Genomic DNA, 18425 nt, shown 5'->3' on the forward strand with positions numbered 1-18425 from the left:
CTATGTTCTGGAGACAGTTAATCTGTTTAATGATGTTCCTTGCTTTGATGGCCAGTGGACGAAAGACTTCAGCTTGCTTCTCAACCAGGATTCCCTTTATTTTAGCTACAGACTAATATTTGACCCCCTCATACCACTAGGAATAATTACATTGCAGTGTTGGAGTTACCTGGGACTACCTAATACTAATGTTATGTGCGTGCAAGAATGATTTCTGAATGTGTTTAATACAACTGGAAGTGGTATGGTGTTTATCCATGAAGGTGAATACTGTTTTTATATAATTTTGTATGGAAAACAATAACATGTTGCTGTTCTGTACATGTGCAAATAAATGTGGCTTTGTAGACTACTCTTGATGCCTATGATGTTTTCTATAGCACAGGTGTATTTCCTTAGTCTTTCTACATTTAAAGTGTGAATCATAATTACAGGTGGCTGTACCTTAGAAGCTCTGCATTCAAAATTGTTTTCATAGGCTTCAGTTAATGCCTGTTTACTGAATATGAAACACTGCTATAATCCTTGTTGTCTTGGCAGGAAGAAGTCTCATATTGCAGACCAGGTAGTCCAAGAGAGATTTTGGAATGGAAATGAGATTTAAGTTTCTTTTAGTGTAAGAAATGCCATATATGCCCCATTTTTCTGGAACATAGAGCAGACTCTTGGAAAGTTCTACATTGGGACAGTGTCAGTTTTGGGATTTTTTGTCTGAACTCAGAGTAGTGACAGTCTTTTGTGTTATCAAGTGCTGAACTTCCTGACTTCAACAAATATGTCTAGCAAGGGATGAAGTGGAGTGTTCTTTCAGCACAAATAAAAGCAATGAGATGGTTCCTCAGGCTCTCCTCAACAAGTTTAAGACCTTATTCTGATTCTTCAGTCCATTTGTCACGTGAGTATTCTATTTGCCTCTGCTTCTCTACAACTGAGAATCATTTTTTGTTCTTGTTCAGTCTCCAACCATATTTTTTTTCAAAGGAATATGATTTAATGTGCCGCCTTTTTTGAAGGACAACCACAAATTCAAATGCCTTATTGAAGACAAACAGCAGTTTACCACAGGGAACGAACTTTTATACTAAGTAGCTGAGTAAATGTTACTGGCTTACATGTTTCAATTAACTTCACATTTCACATTGCTTTTTGGAAGCCTCACTCTCCACCCTGACACTGGGTATTTTTAAGGTTTCTTATTTTGAGCTTAGTTGGGTGATTCACTGCTGTAGTACATGTACCGTACAGGTTTTAATGGCTGATACTGCAGTCACACAGATTGATGGTGAAAAACCACTGTTTCAGAGGTGCGAATTAACAGGGTTCATAAAAATAATGTGGTGGTTCCTGGTAACGGAAGTTGGGATTGGGTTGGTTATGTTGTTTTGGGTATGTTGCAGGCAGGAATGTATCATCTTTGTCAAGGTGAAGATACAGGGGCTTTGCTACTGAGTACAAGGCTGGTAGTTTGTTAGAAGAAACTGCCATGGTTAAACTGTTACAGGCTGAAACATGAAGTTCCTATAAGGGTACAGCTCTTCAAACTCCTGCTCCTTTATTTAAGATGGCATATGTGCTTAGAACAGCTTCATTGTGTGTATTCAAAGAAAATTGGAACATATTTTTTGTGTGGAAAGTCGGTGAACTAAACACCCCCCTACAGGAAAATTAATTTTCAAACCCAGTGTATTTGCAAATAGATTTCTAGAGCATCTTTTGTTTATCCCGACAGTACTGGCCTTGTTGTTAGGTCCCAGTTGTAATTTTGAGATGCAGGTTCAGCTGCTGATTTTGCAGCCATTACTGTTGGCACAACAGGCAAACCTATTCATTTTATCTGTGCCTGAGATCTTTAAAATGAGTTTTCCTGCTCAAGGAAGTATTTCTCTGAGACTACATATATTTATTATGGGATCACATGCTGTGGCAGTGGGGTATGGGTAATACATGGAGATCTGTGTTTTGGAGGATAAAATTTAGCTCTTTGAGATTTCTTCCCTCTTCCCCCATCCCAGTTTTGTAGCAAACCTGTGTTACCACAAACCCTGTTCAGGCAGTTGTTACTAGGTGATAGTGTTCTATTACATGGCAAAACATGAGGCATTCGAAGCTTGGAAACGTATTATCAAGATTCAAGGTAATACAAGGCATAAATTCCATGATTTGTTAGAAATGCACTGTGAGTTTTCATGCCTGTAACTGATTTTGTAACAAAAGAACAATATGGCTTTTTCTATTTGTCATCCTGGCTGAAAAAGTTGGTTTAGATCTGCATGATGAATGACTGTTACCTGTTTAGATTTGTCTAACTGGAAGAGTGAAGTAGTGTTCCTTTTCTCCCTTTGACTTATATTTTAAAAGATAAATGTCATACCAGAAAGATTTTGATTTTATTTTTTTTTTTAAACATTTTATTCAGTGTCAAATTTGATCTATATTTTCATCCAAACCTCCAGAGCCAAGAGAAGTATAGTTTTGAAGTGCTGTTGCCATGGACCATATTCTTCTATGGATTAGTGCAATATTTGACACAGTGAAACCCTACATTCTGTATGGAGCTCTTTGGTGCTATCATAAGAATATAACCAAAGCTGTATGTACTGTTATTATAAAATAGATGTTGACTTTAATGTACTTAGGAGAATTTTTACCAATTTATTATTTGCTTTTGGATCTTCATTGTTAATGCAGATAGATACTGAATAGTCTAGGAAATGCAATATCTCTTCTGCTTATACAAAGCAATGTCTTAAAAGAGCCATTCAGGGTGCCACACTACTCAGTTTATCTAAATTATACCGGTAACCCCAAATTGATCCTTCTGTGAATTTTAATGTAAGGGATTTCTGCATTTCTAGCTTGGTAGCTAACAAGATGTCATTGCAAATAAAAGTTAATAGTTTCATCCTAATGAAAGCTCTTGGAAATAGATCTTTTTCATTTGTATTGTTTGTCTTCATGTGTGTAATAGTACTTACATTTGTTGCTTCATTTCTGCAGAACAGAAGTTCACTGAAATCTCTATCTGCTATAAAGCTTTCAACTTTGTCCTTTGGAATCCAGCTATGATAAATTCCCTGAATCTTTATCTTTGACTGTAGTTCAAAGGTGATTAGAAGTTCTGCGTGTATAACACCTGCAATTATAGGGTATACACCCAGAAGAAAACAGTATTTTATCTAAATGATTTCCTACTGAGGTTACTAGTGGAACAAATAATACAGAACAAGGATCAGAGCAGTGCTCATTAGCCTTTTAATAGCTTCAAGCCTAGAACGACTTAAGACTAGGCTACTTGAAAACAGAAGACATAGATGAAACTGAGTAGCCAAGGCAGGTGGCAACATTTTATCTCCATATAAAACCTTGAGAATTAGTTTGGGTATCAATATGAAACTGAAGTCAGAGCCATTTCAGAGCTTTTTTGACAAACGCAGTGTGAAGATCCCAAGGTGTGGGTCTGATAGTTTGCTCTCCCACACAAACTAGGCCCATTATTGGGTTTCATCCCATGTTCCATGGTTGGTTTGCAACATTATAAAAGACTCTTCTGAGCCATTGTTAACCTTGGTGGGATAAAAATGTTGTCCTTTTTTTTTTTTTTTCCCCAATACACGTTTTTGGTATCTTCTCATCAATTGGTCCTAATCTGTAGAGATTTGGGAATGAAAAAAAAAAACCACCAAAAAACTTCACCACCTGCTTTTCTGCTCACCATTTCTTTGAGTTTGTCATGTTTTAGCTACTTGGTATTCCATTTCTCCCCTTACACCTCCTACAGATAAACCTAGAAGACCCCAGGGAAGGTCCCAAATCACTGACTCCCTAAACCACACAAGATTAAGAGAATGTTGATCCTGGGGATGGGGCTGCATTGGAGCTAATTTGAGTGGAGCGAGTGAGGCTTGCTGATCTCTAGCGTATTTTCCCAGGTGCCCAGGACAGTTCTCTGGTGGATTACCTAACAGCAGAGGCAGCTGGTGTGCTAGGTCATAGGATAGGCCTGTCTGACTACCAGGTCATGTGGTGAAGGAAGGGGCCAAAGTGTTAGATTGCAACTGGAGAACATGTCATCTACTGTGATGTTTTTGCAGGTTAACATGACCCTGGTGCACTTTGTGCCCCCTCCCAGTTACAAGTAGATGACCAGTTTGGTGGCTCAGTAGATCAGACTAAGCAGAAGCGTCTGGCAGGTTTGAGTTGTGGAGCAACTCCATGGAGGGAGGGGGAACTATGCTGCAAGTAGGATACAGCTTAGGTTAATGGCGAGAGAAAGCAGAGCAAATTCTATGTGAGTCATACTTGAGACTAAAGAGGGGCAGGAAGCATATGACTGCAAATACTATCAGGCTGGGAAGGAATGCAGATTCTTCAGGTGCTATCGAGAGAGGAGAGGAGCAGCTACCACATGCAGGAGAGTGGGAAGGGTGAAGCCCCTTTTGTATGCAAATTAGAGGTACTGTGTTTAGGTCACCAAGGAAGTGCAGGACAACAATGCAAAACCTTTGAAGCTGCGCTTACTTGTGATGCAAACGCCTCTGCAAGATTTCATTTATAGCATAATTTCATACCTAACATCACCAGTGTATAAGTCCCTGCATAATCACTATTTTAAAGCATAACCCATATTTGAGAAAATATTATTTATAATGCTTTATCCATATTGGATAATAGGTTGCTAAGAAGCAGAGGGTTTTCCTTAAAAACCAGGACATATCATCTGCTTAGCTCTGGTATATTGCTCTGTGATACTTGATGTAGAGACAGCATATGGATTTTCTAGTTATCTCAAGAGACTGAAAACTGCCTTTAAAAGACTTTGGAGTTCAGAAAGTATTCCCCGTGCTAAGGGATTGTATTCTGCATCAAGTGCATGAGAAAATTTCAACAGAATATGTGGAAAAATATTCTGTTCAAAGTTTCCAATGATCGCTATTTTATCTAAAATATATCACTGCATGCAAAATACAGTTTGTTAAACAAAAAAAGCTAGAAAACTGTCAGCAGCTATACTAGCAATCATGCAACTCAATATAAGCATGAAATTGACAGTCCACCTTAAAATCAGATGAAAGATGTGTTTTAAAAATGCATTCATAATCCAGAAAAAATCCTAATAAAGCTCTTGCTGAGTTTCTGCTAAGTCTTTCACAAGCTCACTACAAATTAAGCTGTCTGATACACTAAATTTTGATGTGACCAGAACTAGTTTCTCTATTCAAAACATCAGCCTAGCTATCGGAACATAGTTAATTATTAAATACGTGTGTATGATCAGGACACCTGACTTTGCCGAGCAGGTTAGCAAAGTGTACTGCTATTTAAACAGATGAGAGAAGGAAAACAGGTTTATAAATTTATTTGCAATGTTTTGTTAGGCTAAGAAAAATAATGTTCTTGCTATCTGCACATTGATGCAGTTTCCAGTTTCAGTGCATTCCAGATTTAATCTAAAATGTCAAGGACCTTGGATCAGAGAATTTTGCTTTTAGTAATTTCATTTTCAGCAAGTCTGCAGAGTACAACCGTACTTTCAGAATGGAAGAAGTGTGGTGACCAGGAATGTGAGAGTAAGTAAAAAAGTTTGTTGTCATTTTTAAAAGGAGTCTATGGTGTATGTGCAGTTGCTACAAACCATAATGTTTAAATCAGCAATGAAACAGGCTGAAAATTAGCAACCACAGAAAATGTTTGTTATCAGTATAGTAAGTTTATGAGCAATAGGCTTAAACTTGTCAAACAAAACCAGAAAAAAATACTTACCAGATTGCATTGTGTAAGTACATAAAGATCAAAGTTCAGTGAAAATACTCTTGAATAGCTGATTTTTCTCGGGTTTCCTCAAAACGGGCCGCACAAAGCACCTTTAAAGTACTTTAAACTCATTCTTTACAGGTACAAAATAAATGAAAAAAAAAAAAAAAAGGTAGGCTCTAGGCTGAGAGAGAAAACTGTATGCCTTGGATTCAGAGTACATTCAGAGCCCATTCTGCAAACTCCAGGATTTTATACTGCAAGCGGAATGTTTGTTTTTACAAAAGACCCTGACAGTATACCTTCTTTACTTATCTTTTTCTTCTTCAATATGAACTAAGAGCAGGGAGTAGTTATGCAGTTCCTGGGGAGTGACAGCTCTGTGTAAGGTGGAGCCACTGAATCACAAGTGGGCAGCAATAAACAATGCCCCATTTATTATCTGTTGATTACCATTGTGAAGCCTGTCATAATCATATGTAGTTGAAACTGTTTCTAAGCTGCCTCCACTGGTCTGGCAGCCTTAACTGTTACTTTTTCTATATGGACAGCTTACCTTGAAGTGGAAGAGATAGATTTCCTCTGCTGATGGACTCTTATTGTCAGCCACACTGACTTCAGTCTGGATGCTCAGAGAAGTCTGTCTTTGTAGAACACCATATGGAATGGGCTCCAAACTGACCCGAGTACATGAGTAGTGGTGGTTTCTGTGGGGAGGCAGGGGTGAAGACAAAGAGAATTTGAAGTCATTCAAACTGAATTGGAAACTTTGTTTTGACAACATGTTTAAGGTTTATAGTGCTTAAACTTACTTATTTTCTTTATAAGATAAATGTATTCAATATAGAGGACAAAATCCCTGAAATATTTACTAGATTTAACTTAGAATTTCTAAAATATATAAACATGCCTGGGAAATATTTTTTAGCTGTTTAGATCTGGGTTTAGTACTTGAATGTGCTAATTCTCCACATGCATTTAGGCTTTGAAAGCTTTGTTGAATAAGGATGGGAAAATTTCCTTATAGGACAAGTATTTTCCTCCCTGAAAGAAGACAGGATAGGGTTGCTTTTTGCTTGATGATATAAATGCATTAGCCTCAACAAAGCACATTGATGTATTAACAATTTTATGTTTGTTACAATGATGCATTAACAATCATGTTAATAATTGTAAACAATGTAAACATATAAACAATGATGTTAAATACAATGATGTATTAACATTTTAATGTATTTATATATATTAGACTTCTTCAGTAACCTATCTGACTTATGGCTGCTATACTTACTTGTTTCATTCTTCCTACACACTTTTCCAGCGGGAATAAGCAGAGTTCACGCCACTACAGACTACTCAGGGCCTGACTGCCGGTATCTTAACTTCAAAACAGGGGAAGAGATAATCGTATACTCCAAACTTTCAAGGAAAAATGAAAACCTGTGGATAGGAAGTGTAAGTACTTCAATCTGAAAGACTTTTCCCATAAATAATTTAGCTAGTATAATAATAGCATAACAACTGTGGTCTGCTTGCTTCTGGGAATCTTCCATCCCTTCTGTAATATTAACCATCAGTTAATATTATAGTCAGTACAGTATCTGGGAGATGGGTCACTGTTGTCATCTGTATATAGAAAGGTAAAATCAAATCTTGGCAAAGATCACCCATGGAGAAACAAAGTCAGGATCAAAATCCAAGTGTTCTGTCTCCTTCCTTTAAGCATTTGGCTATAACAATTTGATCTGGTTCCCTTAAAAACATTCAGGTCTATCAGGTCAGGTACCTACCTACAGGTCTGTGAGCAATGCTTTTCAGTCATTTAGTCAGCAATCCAATACTAGGACCTGACTTCATAGTTCAGTGCCCAAGGAAAGTTCACAGAGAAGTTATGCATATTTAATGATTTGGAACAACTGACAATGTACAAACAATGTATAATGTAGAACAGCCATGTAGTTATGCTATAGCTAAGAAGGAATAGATGCATTGATCCAAATCCAACTGCTAGTAAAACTGTGCCAGTCCTTCAAACCTAGAAGATACTGGTAAACTTTTTTTTTTTTGTAAATGATCTGTCACATTTATTGTGTAACGATGAAATTCTGTCTTCCTTTTTTTCATCCAAGAATATCTTTGCAGGCACCTCACTATTCTTTGCTTTCCAAGTTGCACTCCTCTATTTAAAAGCTGTGTGCAATGGTTTGATGTAAAGCTAGTGGTTGGTTGTTAGGTTTTTTGTTGGACTGACTCTTACTTGATTCTTCTGTGCATTATCATGAACTTTCTGTGGTGTTGCCACCTTCACTGCCATTTTCTCTTCAGCTGGCCTTGCACCTGAATTTCATATCCTACTTTTCTTGTAGCTTGTTATGGGTCATGACTTATCAAGGCACATTTTTTCTCCCCCTTGAGCCAATGGCAAATTTGTAGCCAATTTTAGTAGAAGCTGGCTGAGACCATCTGTGCTCACAACACTGTCTTCACTTGAAGCAGTGCTAAGGCTACTGGTTTGGTTCTGGCAAACACGTGTTCGTTAATACAGAAAATAACAGTATGGATTAATATACTTCCCTTTGCTGTCTGAACTGGCAAATGGAACACTTCGGTGAAGGAAAAATAAACCAGTCTTTTGACCAAACATAATTAAGGGGTTAGGAAGCAGCCCTATAAACTTAGTGTCTATTCATACTTTTCTAGCATGAACGCAAGCACCTACCATACTTATCACTGAAGCTCAAATGTCCTCATTCCTTTTATATTTTTTATAGAAAGGAAAGGATTTTGGATATTTCCCAAAAGATGCTGTGAAGGTTGAGGAAGTTTTTACTGTGGAAGAAGTTGAAGTGCTCACTAAGGTAAACCAAGATCACCAGATTTTCCAATGTCATTCACAGCAATTGAAAATCTAACATCCAGGTAGAAATTAAAGTGTTAATGCGCATTTTATTTCAGATAAATCAAAACATATTTTTTTATTATTGTGCCATTTGCATGTTTATTGTTCTTTAAAGTAATTTTTATCTAATAAACCATAACTACTAGGAATAATATAATTATTTACAGGCCTTTATGTAAAGTTATATGCATGTATAACTATACAGACAGAAAAAGAATAAAGATATTGCTGTGCTACATGGAGCTGTAGAAAATTACACATGAAGACACTTTAAAAGTTGATATTGTTCTTTCAGGAAACTGATTTTCTTTGTCTTCATGGACATAAGTACACTTATGAAAATGAAAATAGTGCAATACATGATCACAACAAAGAAAGAGAATATTCATCATCTGATGCAGAATCAAAGCTGCATGAAAATGAACTCTTCAAGTATACAAGAGAATCTATGCGAAAAGAAGAAAAGGTTGAATCAGTTTCTGAAAATGATTCCAAGGAATCTCACACTCAGGAGGAGTCTGTAAGCAAAGAGTTGTTTATGAAAAATGAGAACAGAAGAGATGATACTGAAAAGCCAGAAATGCAAAACAGTTTCCCAGTAGAACCCATTCCAACTCAGTCTAGCTGGATTGCAGGATGGTTCACCACAGAAAATAAAAATGGAGAGCCCTTAAAAGCCATTACAGAACCCTTAGGAGAAAATACCTACCGAAGCAGAAAAATAATGGTAACTGCTGAAAATGATTTACAGGAGTCAAATGAGAAGGAGGAACAAGAATCCCCAGCATCTGCTTGGTTTCAAGGTGGACTGACAGATTTCCTGTATTTTGGTGAACAGAATGTGGATGTTGGTTTGGCATCCGAAAAAAATGATGCTCCTGGTGTGCCTGAACTTTTCAATAATGAACAGGAAACAGCAGTCACAGAGTTACTGACAGAAGAAAAGAGTGAAAGCCAAGAATCTGGATCAAATTGGTTTAATTTGGATTTAAGTAATGTTCTTAATTTTGTCCATGCTGAGAAAGTTGCAACTGCTGCGCAAGAGCAGCAAAGCAGAGAAACACAGGATGAAGCAAATAATAATGAAGTGCAGACTTCAGAACAGAAAGAATCAGACATGGACAAAAAACCTAAGGAGATGGTTAAAGCAGTGATGGGTGAAGATGATAAAGAGAATTATGCACAAGAAATAATAGATTCAAACATGCCAAATCCTGGGGAGATAGCAGCAAGTGTGCATACTCTTAATGACACCAAAAGCACAGAATTATTTTTTGATATGCCAACAGGTGACAAAGAGAAGCCAATTGAACCTTATGGTTCAGAACAAGACTCGGTATCAGAAAGCCAACTGCTGAAAGACACTGAAGCTAAAAAGAGAAATCAGGAGTCAGAAAGTAAATATGGACAGTCAGGTTGGTATACAAATACAATTAACAAATCTATTTCAGGTAACACATATATATATATTATAATCAGCAGGGATTATCATATGAGAATTGTGATCCCTCAGACAAAAAATACAGATGAGAAGCCTGGCATAGCTGAAGAACAGAGCCATTTCTTTTCTTTCAGTCATTTTGCAGACATACAGTTCAACAGCCAAAGAGAAACGAAGGGCAGAGTTTGCAGGATGATGTGTTTTTTAGTGAAGAAGCCTTTCAAACTGAAAATTATGGTAACATGTTACAAGGAAATAGTAACAGAGCAATGAAAGTATAAGTCAGAGAGCTAGGGAGGAGCTGTCTGAAGATACAGGTGCAATTCAGGAAAGCAATCTGTTTTGCTCACTAGCTGTACAAAACACTGAACACAGTAATGAAAAAGCAAAATGTTTTGTCGAATTAGTTTAGCAACAGTGATGTTTCACAAATGCATCACTATTAACCCCAGCTGGTAACTAAGCCACTAACACAGCTGCTTGCCTGTTCCCCTCCAGCCCCCTGTTGGATGGGCAGAGGAATTAGGCAAAGACAAATCCTGTGTGTTGAGATAAAAACAGTTTAATAATTGAAATAAAGATAATGATGATGATGAAAAGGGAGATAACAGGGAGATAACAGGGAGAAAGGAATAAACCCCAGTAAACACAAGTGATGCACAGTACAGTTGCTCACCACCTACTGACCCATGCTCACCCCACCCCTGAGCAGCAATTGGTGGCTCCTGGCCACCTTTCCCCAGTTTCTATACTGAACACTACTTTCTGTGGTTTGGAATATTCCTTTGGCTACTTTGGGTCATGCTCCCTCCCAGCTTGTTGTGCCCCTCCTCGCTGGCAGGCCATGGGAAACTGAAAAGCCCTTGACTTTGAGTAAGTACTGCTTAGCAACAACTAAAACATCAGTGTGTTATCAGTATTATTCTCAGACTAAAGCCAAAACACAGCACTGCACCAGCTAAGAAAAATAACTCTATCCCAGCAGAAATCAGGACACTGTTGAAACAGTAGTGCAACCTGAAGCATCTCAGAGACAATACATACCCTTGTTTAGATTCCAGTGCTGAAAAAAATGTTTCTAAGAGTAGTGAAAGTCAGGAAAATGCCAATATAAAAGGCTACTGTAATGAACTGTCTCCAAAGATTCTCTACATTTACTTTCAAAATTAAATTTTTAAAATAAGAGTGAAAATTGGAACTCATCTACAGGGAAAATAAAATATGGAAACCATTAAAAGAGTGTAAAGGAAAACCCCAAACCCATACTTGTGTATTCAAGAATCTGTAAATTCAGAAGGCAAATTACTAAGCTATAGAGAAATACCAAGAACTGCAGATAATTATTTGGGCATCAAGACAACTCTATGTGTTAACGAACCAACTGACTCTGGAAACATCTAAGAAACTCAAAGCAGTCGAATGCTGTTTGAAAGCCATTTACTCTTTTTGTCTTTTGACTATTGGACTATTTGTGGCATCTTTGGCCAGTACTGTCGTGAAGCACAGAATTAATCAATTTGTTAAAAAATGAATCAATTTGTAAATGGTATTTTTTTGGAAGCAGTATTTTATTGGCTTCAAGAAATTTACTCCAAATCACTAAAACTGAGGCAGCAAGGTACCTTCAGTTATACTTCCCCGTGAACACGCCTGTGGTTTCTTGTATTTCACAGTGAAGTTAGTTATCTTGTGAGAAGTTGTTAATCTTTAATCCTACATGGCATATTTGTTGTTTTTGTAAAGGTTTTCCCAGTTGTATTTGGGATAATGGAAGAAAGAGACCTACTAACCCTGAACAGGGAATCTATAGGCTAATTATCAAAACTAAGCAGATGTTTTCTTGAACAAGTTTTGCTTTTAAGCTTTAGTTTTATCCTTCAAAGTCTGTAGAGCCCACTATTTGAACAAGTATTTCTTAAATCATAAATCTCTAGCATATTTTTTACTCTCATGTACCACTCTAGTGCTTGCCTTTGAGGAAAATATAAGCATAAAATGAAAATCTTGGTAGAGGTTAATATCTCATAAAAGTATGTGTGTCTAAATTGAATCCTCTGAAAATAAGCACGATTTCCCTTCATAACTATTTGCAGGAGTAGGCAGTAGAAGAAAGCTACTAGAAGAAACACCAGAGAAGCAATATGAAATGAATGCAGCCACAGTCAGTGAAGGCGGCAGTGACCAATATTCAAAAGCAATAGTGATTCCTTCAGAAAATTCTGAAGAAAAAATGGACAGTTCAGTAGCTGACTCTCCACTTGATGTTGAAAAGCCCTTCTCAGATGCCATCCAGAACTACGTCCCAAGTAATGGTAAGCATTAAGTTTCTTAACTGTAAGAAAAATAAATTTGCAGTATTAAAAGCAGTTGTAATGACATTGACAATTGTCATGTAAAACCTTTTTTTTTTTCCTCCTCTTTTTTTTTTACATATGAACAAACCAGGAGGCTGGGTGTATCAGATACTTCTGTGCTTGAATGATCTTGAGATCAGGGAATCAATCAGATCTGTATTTTTGGCCGTAACAAGTGCTATGAGAAAGGTAAGAATTCTTCATGTTATAGTATTGATGTTAATGCAACATTAAGCCAGTTATTGCTTATGTTCTGCAACAAATCTCCTAAAAAAAAAAAAAAAAAAAAATGAGCCTTTTAAATAAACCCTTTGCAGTCCCCTTGCTTCTGGGGGGTATGCTAAATGAGAAAGAACAAGAAAATTTAAGGTTAGCTGTAATTCATCTGCCTCTGTCACTGGTACTGCAGAATCCGATGGCCTCAGTGTGTTACCTTTTTTCACATAACAGCCATGAAACAGCTCGGTGGTCAACATACCAGATTTTGTTGTTTCTGGTTTTGTTTTAATGAAACTCACAGCTCCCTCTAATTCCCAAGACAGTACTCATTAGATTTGCTTGGACTTAGAAAGTTCAGGTTAGGATGAGTAAAATAACCAGAATACTTCCATTGTCTTTAAAAATTTCAAAGCCTTCATTCCAAACATCCCCATAGTTCAAAACTGCATAAAAAACTTGTCTAAGCAAATATATGCAACACAAAATGGGATTATGAGTGGTATGGGGATGTCTGAGATATCAAATATAGGGACAGAGTGAAGGCAGACTTTAATGGACATAACTGCACAAGAAACAATGCTGTCAGAGGCGTGTGAGGAAAAGGAGACAGTGTTGCACTGTCATCTCTAAAAAGGAAAGTCATATCAGCTAAAGTGGTATATGGTAAACTTAATTTTGTTACTTTGGTTTGACTGGTAACTGAAGTTTAACCACCACATGAATTTGTTCCTGATTTCCAGTATCAGATTCTATAGATTCTGGCTAAATTTTGCAACCAAGGAGACAAAAACTGAAGAGCTTTGCTTTGTTCTCCTTATGAACTGGATTTCGATGATCACTGATAGTTCACTGCTATCGTTCTTGTATTGTTTGACACAGCTAAAAAAGCCACTTCCACCTTCTACCGATCACTTTCTCTTAGGTGGTACCAGCTTTTCAGGCAAGCCACTCAACTCTTGCACTGTGAATATTCTGTTAGCATATCTAAAACAAAACAAACCAAAACACAACAAACCAAACAAACAAAGTGCAGTTAAGTACAGGTAAAAACTTAATAAATACGATATCAAAATAGTCCTAGTGAACGAGATGAGAAGACCCCGCTGCTCTGTGGCACTACAGCTACTGTTTCTCGCATCTTTCCCTGCATTTGTGTGCCAGCTGCCCCAGTACGATCAATTTTGCACAGAGAACTCGGCCCAAACCCTCGCCGAGCTCCTCCCGAGCAGGTCCGCTCGGGCAGCAGCAGCGGCCGCGGCCTCCCGCCTGCGCGCAGTGAGGAGGCCGCGGCTGTCCCCTGATCCACCTGCGGCCCTCCCCGCCCCGCCCCGCTCCGCGCTAATGCGAGCTCGGGCTGCCCGCCTCTTGGGGTGGCACGTCTACCGCTCGGGTCAGGCCAATCCCGAGGCCAGCCAGCAGCGTTTTACTTTTGCGAAGGGCTGCTGCCGCCCGGGTACGCATGGACGCTGCGGGTGCCGAAGGGCAGGTGAGTATCCCTCCGCGTAACTTTAAGGAGGAACAGGAGTAGGGTCGGGGCCAGCAGGGCAACGTCAGTAGCAGAATAAGGGGGGGGTAGGGTGCGGTGGCTGTACGCTGAGGGCAGCTGTCGGTCCTTCTCGTCGGAGTGTGAAGGGCAGAGTCTGGCGGGAGGGGTCCCGGAGACTCAGCGGCTCCCTAGATCCGCAACACAGCCGAACCCTGCTGCGCCGGGAGGACGACGGCACCCCTGAGGCGCACCTGCCCCCGGCCCTGCCGGCTCCGTAGTTTGAAGCCGCGGCCGGAGGCACCCCCGCTCCCGGTGGAAGCAGGGCCATGAGGTCCGGAGGCTGCTGCCCCCGTCGCCCTCTCACCTCACTCGGCAGTAGTATTTCTCGCTCCGTCCCCCCCGGCGGCGGTGTTGCGCCACCATTCCTGTCGCAGTGGTACAATCTGCCGCCCCCTTCGGGTTCTCCCGGCTTCTCCCACCTGTGGCCGCGCTGCTCCCCTCCCCTTTTCCGTCTCAGCAGTGGTCTTTCCTTCCTCCCCTTCCACCCCGGTAGTGGTACAGGCCGGTTGTCAAGCGGGTGGCCGGAAGGAGCCGCACGGCGGTAGGCTCGTGCCGCCCGCGGCAAGATGGCTGCTGGCGGTCGCGGCGATGGTTTGGATGTGGCCAGTGCCAGCTTATGGCTGGGCCTGCGGGAGAGCGCGCAGCGATACTGCGGGTTGGCCTTGGAAGGGGCGCGCAGGGTGAGCCGGGACACACTTCCGCCCGCGGCTGGCTCCGGCGCACCTGAGCCGTAGCTGGGGTCTCGCACCGCGGCCCTTGGCTTTAAGGGGAACCGCGCTGTCGGGGGTGGCGAGGGGCCCAGGGCTGATAGAAACGGACCCGCACCGTCAGGTGTGGCGCAGAAACCGCGTGAGCCGGGGAGCGCCTTGGTGGTGTGTGTCGGGGCCCAGCAGCCTGCCGAGGGCTGCGCAGCCGGGAAGTGGAGGTCGGGACAGGATCGGGGCTGAGCGGCCCCTGCTGAAGCTCTCCTCGGGAATGCCAGGTTGGACGAAACCTTGGGTGAGATGGTTTAGTGTGAGGTGTCCCTGCCCATGGCAGGGGGGTTGGAACTAGATGATCTTAAGGTCCTTTCCAACCCTGGCTATTCTATGATTCTATGAAAGAGCCAAACCAGTGAAGCAGAAGCTCCGATTTCACCCTCACACACACAAGTCGAGATTAAGTCTTTACAGTAACACATTTCTTAAGCACAGGTCACATGGAGTAAACGTGAGCTACATTAAGCAGGTGTTTGAACAAATAGTGATATCTATCTACAAATAAATTGTGAGTGTATTTAAGTGTTTAAATGTGTTAAATCATTTGATTGTTTGGTGTGTTATTTTAGGATGAAGGTGGGCGAGGAGATTTTCATACCAAGCAATTTTTGTACCACTTAATCATAAAATACTTATAAATAAATACTTATTAGTACTGATTCTTCTAACAGCGAAGTGTGTAGACCACATGAAGGAGAACTTGCCCTAATTGGATAATTAGTGTGTTCAGAAGGAAAAGTTTTCAGAGCTTTATCTCATCATCATATCTTGTTGGAAGTTTTCTTATTTTTTTGCTTCACTTGGTATGTGTGTAATTTAAAAACCAAAGGTTTCTGCTATAGTTTTCTCAGAATTTTGGAAAAAAAATAGATGTGCAAGCCTCTGCAAGCCTTAGATGTAAACTAAGCCAACATATAATGTCTATTTCTGTTGAAAGTATTAACCTCTTTTCCTTTAGTTGAAACTTTTCACTTTGTTTTTCAGGCTGTGGCTTCACTGCCAGAAGATATGAGGCCTGGTCCTGATCTTTATGGTTTCCCATATGAAATAGTGATTTGTGCTGGCATTGCTGGAGCCTTTACAGTTCTTTTGTTCCTGTATAGAAGTTACCAGTCGGTAAGTGTCATGGTTTAACTCCACCTGTCAGCTAAGCCTGGTGCAGCTGCCTTCTCACTCACTTCCCCTGCATTGGGATGGGGGAGAGTCTTGGAAGAGTCAAAGTGAGAAAACTATGGGTTAATATAAAGGCACTTAATGGGTAAAGCAAAAGCTGTGAGTGCAAGCAAAGCAGAGAGTTTATTCACCACTTCCCGTTGTCACGCAGGTGTTCAGCATCCTCAGGAAAGCAGGGCTTCATTATGTGTAACAGATACTTAGGAAGATAAACACCATTATTCCTAATGTTCCCCCCCTTCCTCCTTCTTCTCCCAGCTTTATATGCTTAGCATGATTTTATATGGTGTTAGGGTATCCCTCTGGTCTGTCGGGGTCAGCATTCCCTGCTGCATCCCCTCCCAACCTCTGCACCCTCAGCCTACTCACTGGTGAGAGCAGAAAAGGCCTTGACTCTGTGTAAGCACAGCTCAGCAGTAATGGACACTTCCTTCCCTGTGTTAGCAACACTGTTTTCAGCACAAATTGAGAAGAGTCCCATAGTATCTCCTATAAAGAAAATTGACTGTATCCCAGCCAAAACCAGCAGTATTAAAATCACATGCAGATATGTAGAGTGCATTAATGATTTGAATTGAATGGCTTGAATTGAATTTGCTATTCTTTTTTCAAAATATACAGTGTTTCAGAGTTTTAAATCTGTTGTGATTGAATTTAGAAACCCTCTAAAGGAGAAATTGAGAAGTAGCTTGTTTTGTCAAGACAGTAAGCGTTTGGACAGGTACTGAGTGACTGCTATCATTAGAGCAAATGTAATGAAACTTGTAATAAGGATTCTTTTTTTCTTCCATTTTTAATTTCTGCACCAGACTTTCAAAGTCAGCCTTTAAGTTATTTCTCTGGGATATAGAGGTCTTCCCTAGGGAAGAGATGAGAAGGATGCTGTGTTACAACTTTACAAAGTTTCTGTAAGTTCAGCCAAGTTCTGCATCTCTTGTCCAGGCTATTTGTGACAGATCTCGTCCCACAGTTTGTTAGATTTTTATTCTAGGGCACTAGACCCCATGTGGCAGCTGCAGATTTGGCACTTCCCACCAAGGTGCATTTGGGCGGGATGCCCATCAAGTAGTACCATGACCCCAGCTCTAACTGTTAAGTGTTATAACATGTGGGGTTTTTTTTTCCTCATAGGAAGTTAAGTCTGAGCTAGCAAGTGGAGCTTCCCCTTTTCTACTCTTTTGGCTATGTATGTGCACTACCGTTTTGTGTTGACAGTCATGGTTATATGATGACTATACAGAGGTGTATTATAAAAGTGATCCAGGTGACAACTAACCTCCTTTTCCCTCTTCTGTCTAATTAGAATGGAAGAAGGACAGGGCAAACATAGCTATGGAGGGGACAAGAGCAGAGGATGCAGATGCCCATTTTAACAGCAGCCTGTACTTCTCTCTCTTTTTTTTTTTTTTTTAAAGTTCCAAGGTTAAACTGATCATGGAACCACAGCTTAAAAGATTACTTTTCAGATACTATGGAAGAGTAATTGATCAAACATTTTCAATATTTATTCTTTTTATTTCAGGTTAGAAGTCGACTTTATGTAGGTAAGCGTATTTTTCATACTGTTGTTTGGGTTTTTTTTTGTGTCCGACTTTTTGGTTGGTTGGGGGGGGGTCCTCCTTTGAATTATTTGAGTGTTGCAACACTTAACTGCATATTTGTTTTGGTTTACTTTGGGATTTTTTTTGTTTGTTTTTTTTTTTAGGAAGGGAAAAACAGTTTGCCAATAAAATTGCTGAACTAGTTGAAGACAAATGCAAAATTCTTGAAAAACTCAGCCTTTGCAAAAAAGAGGTAATGGTCCTCATTTATTGCTTTCAGATGTGTCACAGAAATAGGCTCATTTATCTAAGTATTAAACTTATCCAAAAGTAAGATGTTTAAAGGCTTTCAAAGTGATTCTTCGAATGCTTTTTCCTCTGAGTGCCTTTAAGTGCAATTAATTAGAAAGTTCTGCCTTTAACTCTTAATACAATGTATTTCACTGGAAGGAACTTCAAAATGGATTTGTTTTATGGCACTGGGATCATCTAATAGGACTAAGGCATTCCTGAATTACAGCAAGGTGCATTTGTGAATATTTAGGTGGTTGCTATGTTTCAGACTGGGGCATCATAAATTAATATTGTTGTTTCAGCCAATTCTTTACATACATTCTGACATAAAATATTTCTTTTCAGTTTGAAGATTTAGAATTGTCTCTGAAGGATGGTAATGTTATGAAAGAATCAACAGACACGTCTTTTTTTGAGGTAAAAAGATAAATAGAAATTGTAATTTCCAC

General features: G+C 39.7%; 1 protein-coding gene across 3 annotated transcripts in view; it reads left to right on the top strand.

The window, feature by feature from the left end:
- Nucleotides 1-5245: 5245 nt before the first annotated feature.
- The window catches only part of MIA2 (MIA SH3 domain ER export factor 2), a 35466-nt gene continuing 22286 nt past the window's right edge, over nucleotides 5246-18425 (top strand). Inside the window, exons 1-10 of one of the 3 annotated variants that reach the window (XM_062623960.1) lie at nucleotides 5246-5567; nucleotides 7073-7206; nucleotides 8523-8609; nucleotides 8946-10065; nucleotides 12185-12403; nucleotides 12537-12634; nucleotides 15953-16084; nucleotides 17664-17685; nucleotides 17847-17935; nucleotides 18322-18393. In XM_062623960.1, coding sequence (XP_062479944.1) covers nucleotides 5453-5567; nucleotides 7073-7206; nucleotides 8523-8609; nucleotides 8946-10065; nucleotides 12185-12403; nucleotides 12537-12634; nucleotides 15953-16084; nucleotides 17664-17685; nucleotides 17847-17935; nucleotides 18322-18393 — 2088 coding nt within the window. In that variant the 5' untranslated portion in view covers nucleotides 5246-5452. Of the gene's footprint in view, nucleotides 5568-7072; nucleotides 7207-8522; nucleotides 8610-8945; nucleotides 10066-12184; nucleotides 12404-12536; nucleotides 12635-14706; nucleotides 14891-15952; nucleotides 16085-17663; nucleotides 17686-17846; nucleotides 17936-18321; nucleotides 18394-18425 lie in introns of those variants that run through there. The other 2 variants (XM_062623950.1, XM_062623968.1) reach the window with 2 other exon arrangements.

This window comes from Pezoporus occidentalis, unplaced genomic scaffold (genome assembly GCF_034315485.1).
Source record: "Pezoporus occidentalis ecotype Australia unplaced genomic scaffold, CSIRO_AGI_Poc_V1 ctg108, whole genome shotgun sequence".
Classification (NCBI taxonomy): Eukaryota; Metazoa; Chordata; class Aves; order Psittaciformes; family Psittacidae; genus Pezoporus; species Pezoporus occidentalis.